The following is a 13,984-nucleotide window of genomic DNA, read 5'->3' on the forward strand; positions in this document are numbered from 1 at the left end:
TTTTACAGTAAGGGTTGAGAGGCACCAGAAGAGGTTGCCCTCCACCAGAGAGGTGGTGGATGCCCAATCCATGCAGACACCCAAGGTCAGGCTGGATGGGGCTCTGAGCAACCTGATCTAGCTGTGGGTGTCCCTGTTCACTGCAGAGGGGTTGGACCAGATGGCCTTTAAGGGTCCCTTTCCAACAGATGATTCCATGATTCTAAATTCTGTGAGGAGAAATCAGAATGCCACAGGCAGGTTGTGGAAATGATGTAAAAGAAGCAGCAGGCAATTCAGTTAAGGCAAAGGTACTCCAGGGAGGTGTAACCATCCATACAGATGTACAACCCTGTGCTGCCAGCACCTTTACAGCTCTGCAGAAAAGGCTCTGGGTGTGAAAGTGAGTAAAAATGAATGAATATTGGCACGCACGGCAATGAAAACAAACACAATCCCATTCTGTGTAATTGATGCTTAAAGTCGTACGCACTAAAACTGCCTTACGGCAAGAGTCAGGAGATCTTAACCCTCTCCAGAAAGCAAAGCGGCACCGTTTCATCTCCACGACCACGAAGGCTACCTTCGGCTCCTCTCAGGTCTCCGCAGACCCCAGCGCCGAGATCCCTCCCCCCAGCAGCACGGAGGGCACCGCTGCCCCTCGGCCCGCCCCGCCCGCCATCCCCGCGCCCGCTGGGAGCTGTAGTCCGGGAACTACGCGCCCCGGCGTGCCCCGCCGCGAGCCGAGCCGGGTGGAGCGGCGCGGCATGGCGCTGCGCGGCTGCCTGCGGGCCGGGCGAGGGGCTCTGCGCGCCGCGAGGCCGCCGGGGCCGCCCGCCCGCCGGGGCTGCGCCGGGGGCCGGGTGAGCGGCGGGGGCCCGGGCAGGCGGCGCGTCCTAGGAAGGGCGCCGGGAGCCGCGGTGCGGGGTGGGGGACGGGGCGAGCAAATGGCGGCGCGCCGGTGACCGTGCCCTCCGCTCGCCTTGCAGCCGCCGGCTTTCGGCTTCCTCTTCGACATCGACGGGGTGCTGGTGCGGGGCAGCCAGGTGGTGCCCGCCGCCCGAGAGGCTTTCCGGAGGCTGTCGGACGCGGACGGGCGGCTGAGGGTGCCCGTCGTTTTCCTGACCAACGCCGGCAACTGCCTGCGGGCGGCCAAGGCCCGAGAGCTGTCCCAGGCGCTGGGGCTGCAGGTGAGCTCGGGTCCTGCGGGACGGGGTCGGCCCTGTGGGGAGACGAAGTCCGGGCAGGGCCCTGGGTGGCGGCACGGAGACGGTTCGTACTGCCGCCGACAGCCTCTGCTCTCCCCGCAGGTGTCTCCGGAGCAGGTGATCCTGTCCCACAGCCCGCTGCGGCTCTTCAGCCAGTTCCACCCCAAGTGCGTGCTGGTGGATGGGCAGGGGCCGGTGGAGGAGAATGCCCGCAAGTATCCTTTGCTCTGCTCAACCAATGGCACTCCGCTCATCCTTGTTAAATGCTCGGCCAGCTGTTAGAAGTGCAAGGAAACGACGACCGCTGCTGCTGTCGTCCTAAGGGCAGGCTCACATCTAGGTGCTTGCTGTTGACCTCAGTCACCTCCCATCTTACCTAGGGCAGTGTTTCGCTTCTCATGCAGATTCCCTCTCTCCTGAGCTCCTCCTGCTGGCAGCACAGACCAGAGACTTCGGGCTTCTTTCGCTTTTGAGATAAAATTTTGCTCTTTGCAATGCTTTCAGGACAAAATGTGTCACTCTGAGCACTCCCACAGCTATAAGGTTTTCTCCAGCAATCTCAGGGCACTTGAAGCAGCTGAAATATCATTAGAACAAGAGCATCGTAGTACAGAGACAATCCCAAGTGCATATTGATTTGCTGAGGGCATGGCAGGTCTGACGTAGCCCGTATCTGCAAGGAGCTTAAGATCTAGCTGCAGCATGTGCTCACCACTTCAGCCCATCAGCTTCATCACTAAGTGCCGTGGGCATCTCCTCCTCATTTGCATTGCCTCATTCCCGGGGTGTTTGAAGCTATGTCATCTCCAGTGGCAGGAAGGAGAACCTTGTCCAAACTTGCTGCTGCTCACTTAGCTTCTCTGAAGGGGTGGATTTCGATCGTAGTTCTTTCTCTGAGGCCTTGAACAGCTTCTGGAGTTAGCTTAATGGGTCCAGTGAAGGACAGGACTGAAAAAGAGCACAGACAGAACAACAGACTCTGCCCTTCTGCAAGTGTGTGTGCAAGTGCATGTGGTCACACCTTGTGCTTAACCTTTGGCTGCACTTGATGTGAAACATCTGCTTGTGCATGTTTCCTCAAGGCAAACAAAGGTGAGCTAATGGCTAGGCATTTTGCAGGTGAATGCAATTCAAACTTCCCTTGCTTGTTTTAACAGCATGCTCCATTTTTTCAGTAGCTAAGCTCACCAGAGCTTTACTGGGTGTGCTCCTAGCCAAGAAGCCTGACCCAGGCTGCCCTGGTACAAACACCTTGGCCTTTAAGGGCTCCTAAAGTGTATCTGTCCTGAACCCACCTATGTTCTATGCCTACTTCCAAAGGTTCCTGATCACAAAGGAAATCACCCCAGCCTGTTTTTGTTTTTTTTATTTTTTGTTTTTGGTAAACTTCAGAGCCACCTTTAGGTTGAAGCTTAACTTACAGTTTGACTGAAAGTCAAAATGCTATGCATTGCCATGTATATGGAACAGCTCTGCTGCTAGGACCTGTATTTCCTAATCCTGTAGATGCCCTTACTAGTAACTTCAGAAAACAAAACCAATCAAGAAAGAGTCTTCGTGTCTTTCCTTGATGAATTGAAATAGCCTGGGGTTCAAGCATGTGGTCACCATAGAGGCTCTTCGGAAGGCATATCCCCTGTTAGACATGGTGGATCAGAGCCGGAGGCCAAAGGAGTTGGTAATTTCCTGACACGTGGGTTGAAGGGGTGGCAAGGTGTTGCTTACAGCAAACAGCATGGGCTGGAGCAGCACCTGGCTACTAGTGGCTGTCTTTAGTGTGAGCACAGGGTTGACGTTGAGCAGTCAGCATCTCTGTGCTTTTCCACTGTTGGCTCCTGCCTGGAAGGGCAGCAACTTTTCTCCCTGCTTTGCCGTGCTGGTGTTGCACTGATTGTCCTTCAGTGGCCACAGTGAATGGATTGGTTGGATCTCTGGGGCCTAGGGCTGAGAAAACAAGATCTGTGAAATGGGATGGGAAAGGAGGGGAAATCTTTCTCAGGATTCAAGGTGGCCTTGTCCCAGTTCTGCATGGGATTACATTTCTAGTTTTCTTTTGGAGATGACATTAGACTTTGCTTTGCTAACCTTGTTTTTTTTTTTTTCTCGCAGCCTCCTCCAACCACTGGCTTTCCCACTATAGAAGGTAAGCAGCAGCCTTTGTTTATGTAAGAACAGCAAGCAGAAATAGCAGTAATGCAAGCCAGCTTGGATGGCAACTAATGATGTGCTGTCAGCTCATCAGCATCCCCGTGCAGCTTATGCAGAGAGTACAGCCAGGAGGCAGCTATGCTGTCTCCACATAACACAAAGCACGAGCTGGTAAAAGCGAAGTCAGCTTTTCTGCACACTGTGCTTCAGCATCTGGAAGCAGGGGTGAATTTGGTACAGCATTACTCAGACTGGAGCTCTGATACCAGCTGTGTTGTGTAAGTAGTTGTATTAGCCAGGCCATTCCAATATGCAATAAGGGGTGCTTTTGGTCACGGGTGGCTTTTGGTGTCGGGTCATATATGTGAGTACCATAAGTTTCCAAGCATCTCTTCAAATCTTCCAGGGGTGGTTTTGTTTGGTGAGCCAGTGAGGTGGGAGACAAGCCTGCAACTTATTGTTGATGTGCTCTTGAGCAATGGGAATCCTGGGGCAGACCCAGAAGGTATACCATACCCCCATCTGCCTGTCCTCGCCTGCAACATGGATCTCCTATGGATGGCTGAAGCCAAGATGCCGAGGTAAAAAGCACTTGTATTAATTTTAGTATAATTCATACAGCACTCCCGCAGATGATCTTTCCTGACACAATACATTTTTTAGTGTTAGAGTCTTAACTGTGACATAATTAGCAGCAGAAACACGAAAACTGCATGAGAAACCAAGACTACCTTTTAAGAAGGCAGAGCCAGATAGTTAACTGCCTGCGTAGGAGTCTGTGGGTAGATACACCGTGTCAAAGCAGGCAGTACCAGGAGCCCCTTACTGAGTAGCGTTTGCCACGCAAGCGAGGCTGGGGATACTGATGGCCTCCTTTCTGGAGCAGGTTTGGCCATGGCACTTTCCTTCTCTGCTTGGAAAGCATCTACAAGAAGGTGACAGGTCGGGAGCTGAAGTATGAGGCGTTGATTGGCAAACCCAGCACAGTCACCTACCACTATGCTGAATACCTGATAAAAGAACAGGCCGAGAAACATGGCTGGAAGGCTCCCATCCGACGCCTGTATGCAATTGGGTATGAGACTATATATTTTCTTTTTCTGCTTGCTTAGGAACATGCACAATGTTGTAAGTGTAGGCTTTGGGCTTCTTTTTTTTTTCATCGTTGTTTTGGTGTTTTTTTGTTTTAAATGGAAATCTCTAAATTGAATACCAAAATCCCCATGGCATCTTTGCAGCCTCAGATCCTACAGTAATTTAAAGGCCACCGTCAGCCTAGCACAGCTGTTACTGTAGGATGTACATATAGCATGGCTGGCTTAAAGAAGGAGATGTAGCCCAGTTAAGCCAAACATTTTGGAATTGTAGGGAATAAATGTTGGTAATGGCTGAAACTGCTGTGGGTGCTTTGGACATGTCTCTTTCCCTTTCAAAATAGATACTTGTGAAGCACGTGGCCATCACTGCATGCTGGATGCACCAGTAAGTGGAGTCACTTGCCTAATCTGAGGGGATTTCCTTGATGATAGCAAACATCTTGTACTGTTTCCTCCCTTGGTGCTCCCTGAATCCCAGATTGCCAGAACTAGAAATTGATGTTTGGGTTGGTTTTTCATTTGTTTCATACTGTGACCTTATCCAGGGACAATCCTATGTCTGATGTCTATGGGGCAAACCTCTACAACAACTACCTCAAGTCAGCTCAACAGAACCAAGTCGAGGCTGGGGTGAAGAGGATCCCACAGGCAGCCAATCCCCAAACTGAGGACCGCCTTGCGGTGGAGAGCTGTGAATCAATTCTGGTCTGCACTGGGGTCTACCGCCACAATGCAGATGTTTCCAGGAAGCTAGAAGAGTGCAACACAGAGACTGTGTTCCACGGCCATCGGGACTTCTGCTTTGACCCCAGCCTCGTGGAGGCATCTTACGTAGTGCAGGATGTGAATGAAGCTGTGCAACTTGCTTTTGAGAAGGAGAACTGGAATTAGGGTTACAGACAGATGTGCCTAAAGAACTGCTGTCAGGGCAGAGGGGAAGAACGGAGAGAGACCTGGGTTGATCTAATCTAGCCAACACTCAGGAGATCTCCCCATTTCAGCACTAAAAGCCCCTTATTTTTACTAATAATCTTCCACAGTCCTGCCAGCAGGCTTTTAATTGTGAACTTAAATTTCTGTGATCACAATTTGAGCCATAATAGAAACAGGATGTAAGGGAAAGGGCTTATCCCTGCAATCTCAGTTTTGTTCAGCCACCAGAGTCCTTTCTTTCCTACCCTTTGTGTACAATATCAGGCATGCAATCTTTGAGGATGAAGCTCTTCCCTGTGCAAGGAGCTACTATCAGCCAGCGTACCATTCATACACTGTACTATTGGTCCAGTATGCAAAAAGTGCACACCAGGAACTGTGTTGTGGTGGCCCTCTGCCAAGGGAAGGCTTTAAGTCTTACCATTCTCCTTATAAAGAATAAGTGCCTATGGACTTCAACAAATTCTGCTTGCTTGGGGATTTGCCACTCCATTGCTGTCAGCCTGTAACAAAGTCCCATTTTGCAGTTCTCCAGCAGTGATGAAGGGCCAGGGCCCCTCAAAGGAAGCAGCAGTAGCCAGAACAACTTGCTGCAGGGCCTCGTGGGAAGTCGTTATTCCCTCCCCCCTCTTTAACATTCTGTGAACACTTCTGCCTTTTTGCATCCTGCCTAGGGAGCCATCAGCCTGTTTTCAGTAGCAGGAGAAATCCCTGCATTTCCAGAGGTGTCTTTGGCCAGAACTCAGTGTTACAGCAGGAAGGTGTCGTGGCACTCACCCTGACCACAGCTGATGCAAGGGTCACTGCCCTGCTCCAGCTGACACAGCTATCAAACAAGGGGCACTGAGAGCAAGGGCCAGCCAACACTAGTAACAGCCCAGCCTTTTTCTTGCTTTGCCTGCAGTGACTGAGAGGCAAGATTGTCAAGTCTTAGCCCCAGATTCCAGGTCTTCATCTCTAACAGTGGAAGTGAATCTGTCCTTCACTTTCTTTTTCCCACTTTCCACATTTGGTTTGAAATTCAGGAATACCTCATACGGTCTGATCCCCATTCCCTTCTCTTCCTGTAGCTTGCAAATAGAGCCTCCTTAACATGAACTAGCATATGGGACTTTTCTGTCTGGGAACATTTCTATATCCCTATTGACACGCACGTTCTACTGCCTGTTTTCCTAGCTTGGGATATCTGAATCAAGTCCTGCGTCTTCTTAGACAATCCAAAGAAGTTAAGCAGTCACTGTTTGGGGAACTCCATATGAAAGATTGAATTAGCAAGGGGTGTTGTAATTCCAGAGGAGCACTGTGATTTCAGAAGTGTAAGTCAGTTTGCATTTGCAATGGAAATCATTTGGAACCAGCACAACAGAGTTGGTGTTCCTAGTTATACTCAGCCTCCACCAAAGAGAGATCAGAAATAGGTCTGCTCTACCCCCACTTCACTCCTTCCTGCTTTATCAGGCAGCTTCATACGAGCAAGATATTCTGTGTTGTTCTTAATTAAAATCTCAGCATCCGCGTGCGCTTACATTCTGCTTCAGCAGCTTGATGTACCTTCCTAGGAAGGTCAAACTGCAGAGCAGGCTCTTTTCTTGTTTTGTTGGGTTCTGTGACTGAATGGGTTTGGGTATGCAGTCAAAGACCCAAGCAAAGATGGCTTTTTTCTCCAGGCTTTGTTTTCTGAATAGGAGCAAGAAAAATACTTCCCTGGGTGAATTTACCTGTTGTGAAATCAGTAATAGGAAGGAGCCTTTTCCCTTCTTAGTACTAGCTAGGATTCTTTTTCTTTGTCTTATCAGGACAAGAATAATTTGGCTGCTTCTAAGAGCAGCTGTAGAGCATGGAACACTTATCTTTGATTTGAATCTTTTGCCTTTCACTGGAAGGATAAAAACAAAAAGCAGAAGTCCATTTCATCTACTTGCACAAAACAAGGGCTCACCTACAGTTCCCAGAAGGATAAATACAGGAAAGGACTTGGCATAAAACATGAGGAAGGGGTTTTTTTTAAGCTTTCAGAGCATCTCCAGAGTTACAAGCATGCTATGGATCCAGTGTGCAAGGCCTGATACTAGAGGCCCAAGTCCCATTCATTAACTAACTCCAGTGTCCCTCAGCCATACTTTCCACAGGTACAGGAAGAGGAACGCTCCCTTTCATTGCAGTATTGGTATAGACCTCAGGGAGCTGGTTGCTGGTAATTACTCCTGGCCATATCCTCTAGTTGGTAGGTAGGTACTTCTCCACAGAAATACTGTCTGACTGTGTGCATGTGCTGTAGCCTTTGGTAGAGCTCTTTCCCGTTATTTGTTAAGACCAGGTGTGCTGCTGAGCCAGTGGTCCCTGAGGGGTGTAGCATTACTGAAATAGCCATCTCAGATGGAACCTGGTATGCTGGCCGTGCTTCTGATGCCAGCTGTAGGAAGAACATGCACAGGAATTTTGAGAAATCACAGGCAGTTTTTGATTTCATACCAACATACATGGCATGTCTCAGCCAGAAGCAAAATAGGCATCAAGAGGACAGAAATGAGGCCCTGTCCAGCAAAGGAATAGGTTTGCATTTGCACAGAGAGTGAGCAAGTATCTCCACCTTTAGAACAGCAGTGATGGAGAACTGACTGATGGGAATCAGCTTTGGATTCCAAATTAGCTTTCAGCTCCAGATTTTTTTTTTTTTCTGAACTGTGTTAGTGTTAAAACAGTGCTCTGGGAGTCTTTAAAGTGCGTAGGAGGAACTTCAGCAATAAGGAATTCAAGAAATGCTTCACTTGAGAGTTGAAACAGAGCAGAGGGGAGAAGTCTAGAAAAATCTCGTAGCAGGCTCCTTGCTTATCGGCAGCTCATCCATGGACATCTGTTATTGCTAGAATTCACTGAAATCCTTCCTCCTCGGAATCGCAGTTTCCTGGAACAAGCTTCATGAGTAGCTGGAATATATTCTTTCCTGTATCTCATGTATTGCATTTCAGATGCCACACTTCTCTAATTTGGGGTAAGCATATTTCTGTGCAAATTACTGGACCAAGTTAGGACAGGAGACTTCACTTGTTCTTCTGATCCCTTAACATGCATAAGGTAGCGCACCATATGAAGCAAACAGTGAAGACCTGATCCTAACAGCTCCATCTTCCACATATGGGGAGGTTTTAGGCAAGTCTAAAGGAAGTACATGGTGAGTTCAGGCAACTGAGAGCAGCAGGGGGGGACTGAAGGAGGGTCTGACCTAATTTTGGGTCTGAAGCAGAGAGCTTTTATATCATGCAATAACATGATGATCAGAAAGGACAATTCTGTTATTACACAGGACAAATGCAACCACTAGCCTGGCATTCAGGGAATCGTGTAACACTACTGTACCCTTTCTTCCAGTGTTAATCCTGATGTGTCTTTCTACCCTTTCCTCCCCCATACCATAAATGGGTAATGTTTCAAATTATGTCATGTACACTGCATTGGGGTGATTATATATGGTACAGAGAAATCACAAGATGTGTTTGTTTTAGCATTCAAATCAAGTTTAACCCAGATCCAGAGCTGCTCCTTTGAATTAGCACATTTAAAAGTAATAAAAGAGGTTTTCTTTGAAATAAATTTTAGCATGCTATATGTACGTTTTGTGAGTATTGTCCTGGCCTCTTTCATACCTTCACCCTAGAAGATTATCAGGACTAAATGCTGTCTTTTGTTGTGCTCATCAAATCAATCTCAGATTGTCTTGAGGGAACTACCCTGCAAGATACCTCTCCAGCAATTCTTCTAATTGGACCAAACTGTAATTCCCTGTAAGCTCTGTGTTTGCCATATTCAGATGAGACTATGAACAGTAACTTTGACTACTCCCATTCCATAAAGTGGGAAGGGGGAGGGGGGAGAAGGTGAGGGGAAATCATCAAATTATGTCCTGACTGATACTTTGCAATCAATTTTAGGATGCCACATGTATGAAGTGCTTTCAGAGCGGGCATTTAGTTATGATCTGACCTAACCAACCATTTGTAATGACTATTTCTACTGGGTGGGGAAACAACAAACTAGATATCACCAACTTAATCTGCTGTTGCAGAAGAAGCCTGAGGTGGTATGAAAGCCATCTTTACCATTAGAAGCTTTCTTGACACTACGTTAAACCCTTTGTGATCATCTAAGAAACTCATCCTGTTTGACAAGGACAAGGCAGCTGTGCTCTTCTACCTTTTGAAGAAAGCAAGTGGTGTTAAAGAGACCGATACAGAAGGAGAGCTAAAGCTTCTGCAGATTGCAGCACATGGAAAACAAAAGATCCTACTAGGTGAAAGCTATCTGCTTTAACGGTTTAGAAGCTGCCATTGTGCAATAGTTCACTCGCATTGTTTCTATACAATATTCCACCCAAAATCCTGTGTCTACAAAGTTCACAGGAAGCACGTTAGACCACAGCATGTGCACGACTCACAGACCAACCAACTTCTTGATAGTAAAAGGAACTAATTGCTCTAAGCAGTTTTGAACGTACAGGAGAAGGATTCCCATTCTCATCAGAGAAAGGAATTGAGTTGTACCCTACATCCCAGAGAAATGACCTATGGCCTAGATTTCAAATAAATAAAAATAGGACCAACCCCCCTAGTTTATCCAGTATTCAGGTAGTTGGAGCACTTGCCAAAGGTAGGGCAGACCAAGGTTTAATTAGACAGAGATCAGATCCCAAATAACCTAAATGAATGCGCGTAATCACTGTACCGTTGTTAAAACAAAGGGGTGGCCCAGAGCAAAGGTGTCCTTGAAGGAGACAGCTTGAGCTGGAAGCCCTTAACCGACATAAGGAGCATGGTTAGACATTGGCCTCATGAAACACTGAAGGAGGAACAATTTAAATAGGAGGGACTGACAGCACAGCTCAGATTGGAGTTTTCTCCCAGGTAGATGCTGTGGGGAATACTTGGCACAGCAAGGCTGCAGACACGTGGTATACCATCAGCTGCTCACAGACCTTGGCATACCCACACCCTCCATCTACTGAATAACTAGCTTCCATTGTAAAAAAAATAACGGCCCACATGGACAACTTATGCAGCCATACAAACAACTTAAAAACTTTTTTGGATCCAGCCTGCAACGTTTTAAAATCCCATACCAGTAAGACAGGTAACATAACCTCTCAGACGCAAACTGCTCCATCAATATAAAGTCCTTTCTTGTTCACTGCAGTAAACTAGGCAGTTCAATCACTAAGATCTTTCACTTGTTCCTCAAGGTCAGTTTCAATACGTACTGTATGCTAGAAAAGACTAATTAAGCACAAAATACTAAGAGCAACCTTCACTTCCAAGCCCTTAACCATGATAAGGCCGAAAAAAAAAAAGTCTTTACATTTTATACTGGTAACAGATGCTCTTCAAACTGAAACATAATTAAAAATAATAAACGGCTACATCTTTATACCTTTTGAAGAATATCTGTATTCCCACATCATAATACTGGAGCAGCAGTTTTGTCACAAAGACTCAGCATTTGGGGCTGACAAGTCATTGAATATTGGTGCCGGCCAGGTGAACCTGCTCTTTGCTTACCTGCAACTGCAATCCTGAACATCCACATGGATTAAATAACTGCAGTACAAAGCCTGCATTAGAGAATCCCAGAACCTTCCTTTCCCACACAAAAGGCATTTTAAGCATGGTTACAGCAGATTATGCTCAAACTCACTGAAATCAGCTTTGCCTCTTTCCCTCCCACTGCTGCCAGTTTCTGACAGCTTACTGCAGGGTACGATTAGGGTTTTAGCTTCTGGTCTTTCTCACAGGCATATATTTGTCCCTTTCCCCCCCAGCACCTTCCTCCTCCCAAGCATTTGAGTCATTATTTTGTTTACTCTTGTGTTCTGCCCTCAAGAAATTCTCATTTTTCCCCCAGCAGGGTTATTGCTGAGGGCACGCTATTTCTATAAACTAGAAACAGGAGCATTTCTTATATTCTCTACAACTATTTCACAGAACCATGCTGTCTGCTGCTTGCCTTCAAATACACACACACACACACTTACACCTATGTATTTACAGAGATGTATAAAGAAGCCAGAAACACAGCTTTAGAGATGCTGAAAAGGGGAAGCTATTTATAGTGTGGGTTTTTAATGTTTTAACAGTAATGGTTAAGTACCAACGCTTGCAAGGGCTGCACAATTACGTTAAAGAACTAGATCACACAAGAAGCATCAGCTTGTCATATCTCATCCCAGAGTGTGCTACAAAAGGCTCTTCAATGCTTTCTCAAGTAGAAGACATTTTCCCCTTCACTCCCATTTTAAGATACAGATACCATTTCTTCTCCCTTCCACACAAAAAAGCTATTTTCTTATTCTCACCCATTTGTTTAGTATCATTTCCCACACTGGAGTCCATGTGCTCAGTTTCACCCACCCCTACTCATCGCAGGTCTCCCCACCTGCCTACCTTGGATGCAGGAGCCTTTCCAGCTGAGCAGAGATCCCTTGGTCTCCAGAGAAACATAAGGCTCCTCCAGCCCTGTTCACAGAGCTCCAGGCCCAGCAGACTCACACCCCCCTGGGAGGATGAGGCACAAACCCCTTCACCCATACTAACCCAGGTGAGCCCACTTAGCACCCAGCTGCCTCCATCACCCAGCCAGTTTCCCCATATGGGCAGCCTAGCTGTGTGGGCATGTAAGGAGACCACTCATCCTTCCCAAAGCCCAGGGACCCCACTCCACAGCAGACACCATTCTGTCAAGAAACGTGGCTTGTCAGTTGTGCTCACAGGACACGATGCTTTCATCTCCAGGCAAATCTGCATATCTTGAAGGGCTGAGAGCAGCACCATGGGAGTGTATCTGGCAGAGGAAGGAGAAGCATCTTTCTGCTTTCTGCTGTCTTCTTGCGTCTCAAAAGACTTCAGACTGCTCAGCTCTGAGCAGCACCATGCTGTTCTGTCACTCAGAAGCGAGCAGGTTTCCTGTGCCGGCTGTGGTGGGACTGCACCCAGCACTGCAGATGGAAAAGTGTGTCCTGTGTCACTATGAAGGTGGCACTGCCACCAAGGCACTGAAGTGTGACGGGGATGGCCCATGGGGAAGGGCAGCCCTGGGCTGTTGTGCCCAGTCAAGGGCTGTGGCCTGGCCTACGTGCAGCACAGGTGCTGTGCCCGTTCTATGCTGGGATGATTCCTCTTGTCCTTAACACTTTGAACATTTGTGTTCCATATGATCTGCGGTCACTGACCTTCTTAAAAGGGAGGGGGTTTGTTGGCTAGCAGAAATGCTAGTAAAAATTAGAAAGGAAGGGCTCTTCAGCAGCATGCGAGTGCATGCATGCGTGGTCTCATCTCACCCTATGCACCACGACAAGGTGAGTTAGAGGAATGCAGTGCACACAAGAAGTGTAGATGCAAGGATGGATCTTGGCAAGGGCACACGAGCATAGGAAACAGCGTGAGAGAAGCAGGAAACATGGGTCCCCATCCCAGCTGCAGGACTCCAAACAGCGTGGGGGACCTTGGGGAAGGCCTGTGGGCTGTACCACCTCCACACAAACTGCTTCCTAGGCCTGCAATGCTTCCAGATACCTTAGGGCTTGGAGTTCTGTCCCTCATGTTGTTCCTCAGTACTGAGCCCTATGTGTTGAGGAGCATATACCCATAGGAGTCAAGCTATTTGGGATTATTCTCAGAAGGTGCAAGGGAGCAAAGGGCTGGGAACACAGAGCTCTACTTGGGAATGCAGTGTGCCATGTGTGGTGGTGCCACAGCAGCTCATTCTGAGTGCTTTCAGTTGGAACCTGAGGGCTATTCACATCAACATGAATAGAATAACAGAATCGTTGGGGTTGGAAAAGACCTCTAAGATCATCCAGTCCAACTGCTGGCCCATCCCCACCATGCCCACTGAGCATGTACCTCTGTGCCACATCCACATGGTTCAATCTTCAGCATCTCCAGGGACAGTAACTCCACCACCTCCCTGGGCAACCTTTTCCAATGCAGTATCACTATTTCCGAGAAGAAAATTTTCCAGATGTCCAACATGAAGCAACTGTGCCAGCAAGGCAGGCTGGGCAGAGCCCTCACTACCTAGCATAGCTGAGATCAGGAAATCTGCGTGGTATAAGCCACTTACTTGGCTGTGCATTTAACCTACAACAAAGTGAAAGCAAGTAGCTCCAGGATGAGCGCTCCAGGTCAGCGCTCGGCTTCAGGCTGCGCCCGGACTGCGGCCTTTCACTCGGTCAGCCCGAGGGGCCGGGAGAGACCAGCGCCATCGAAGCCCCTCTGCTTTTCTGAGTCCGGTGCCGGGGCTGTGCCATACGGGTGGGCGGGCGACTACCCTCCCGAGGCTCCGTTCCCGAGCTACGGGAACAGCTGGGGGGGTTCCTCCCCCGACCCCTCCTGCCCCCCCGGGCGCACAGCCGCTCTCAGCTCGCCCACCCCCAGCCCACCCACCGCCGCTGCGCTGCAGATCGGCACCGCCCCCGGCCCCTCGCCGCGCCCCGCCGCCTCTCGGGCTCTTTCTCGGTACTGCTGTCGGTCCGGTGCGGCGGCGCGGGGAGCAGGGGCGGGCCGGGGGCGGGTCGGGGGCCGCGGCGCGGCCGTCGGGCCCGGCGCGCCGGCTCGGGGGCCGGGGAGGACC

The 13,984-nt window shown here is 48.8% G+C and overlaps 1 protein-coding gene across 1 annotated transcript; it reads left to right on the forward strand.

Annotated features, from left to right (window-relative positions):
• Positions 1-746: 746 nt before the first annotated feature.
• HDHD5 (haloacid dehalogenase like hydrolase domain containing 5) lies at positions 747-5,323 on the forward strand (the record flags this gene model as incomplete). Its single annotated transcript, XM_079550865.1, has 8 exons — positions 747-842; positions 969-1,169; positions 1,290-1,402; positions 2,772-2,865; positions 3,297-3,330; positions 3,742-3,916; positions 4,222-4,410; positions 4,978-5,323. 8 exons carry the CDS (start codon positions 747-749, stop codon positions 5,321-5,323), a joined length of 1,248 nt encoding a protein of 415 aa, XP_079406991.1.
• Positions 5,324-13,984: the final 8,661 nt, after the last annotated feature.

Source organism: Tetrao urogallus (genome assembly GCF_951394365.1).
Source record: "Tetrao urogallus genome assembly, chromosome: 1".
In the NCBI taxonomy this organism is placed as follows: Eukaryota; Metazoa; Chordata; class Aves; order Galliformes; family Phasianidae; genus Tetrao; species Tetrao urogallus.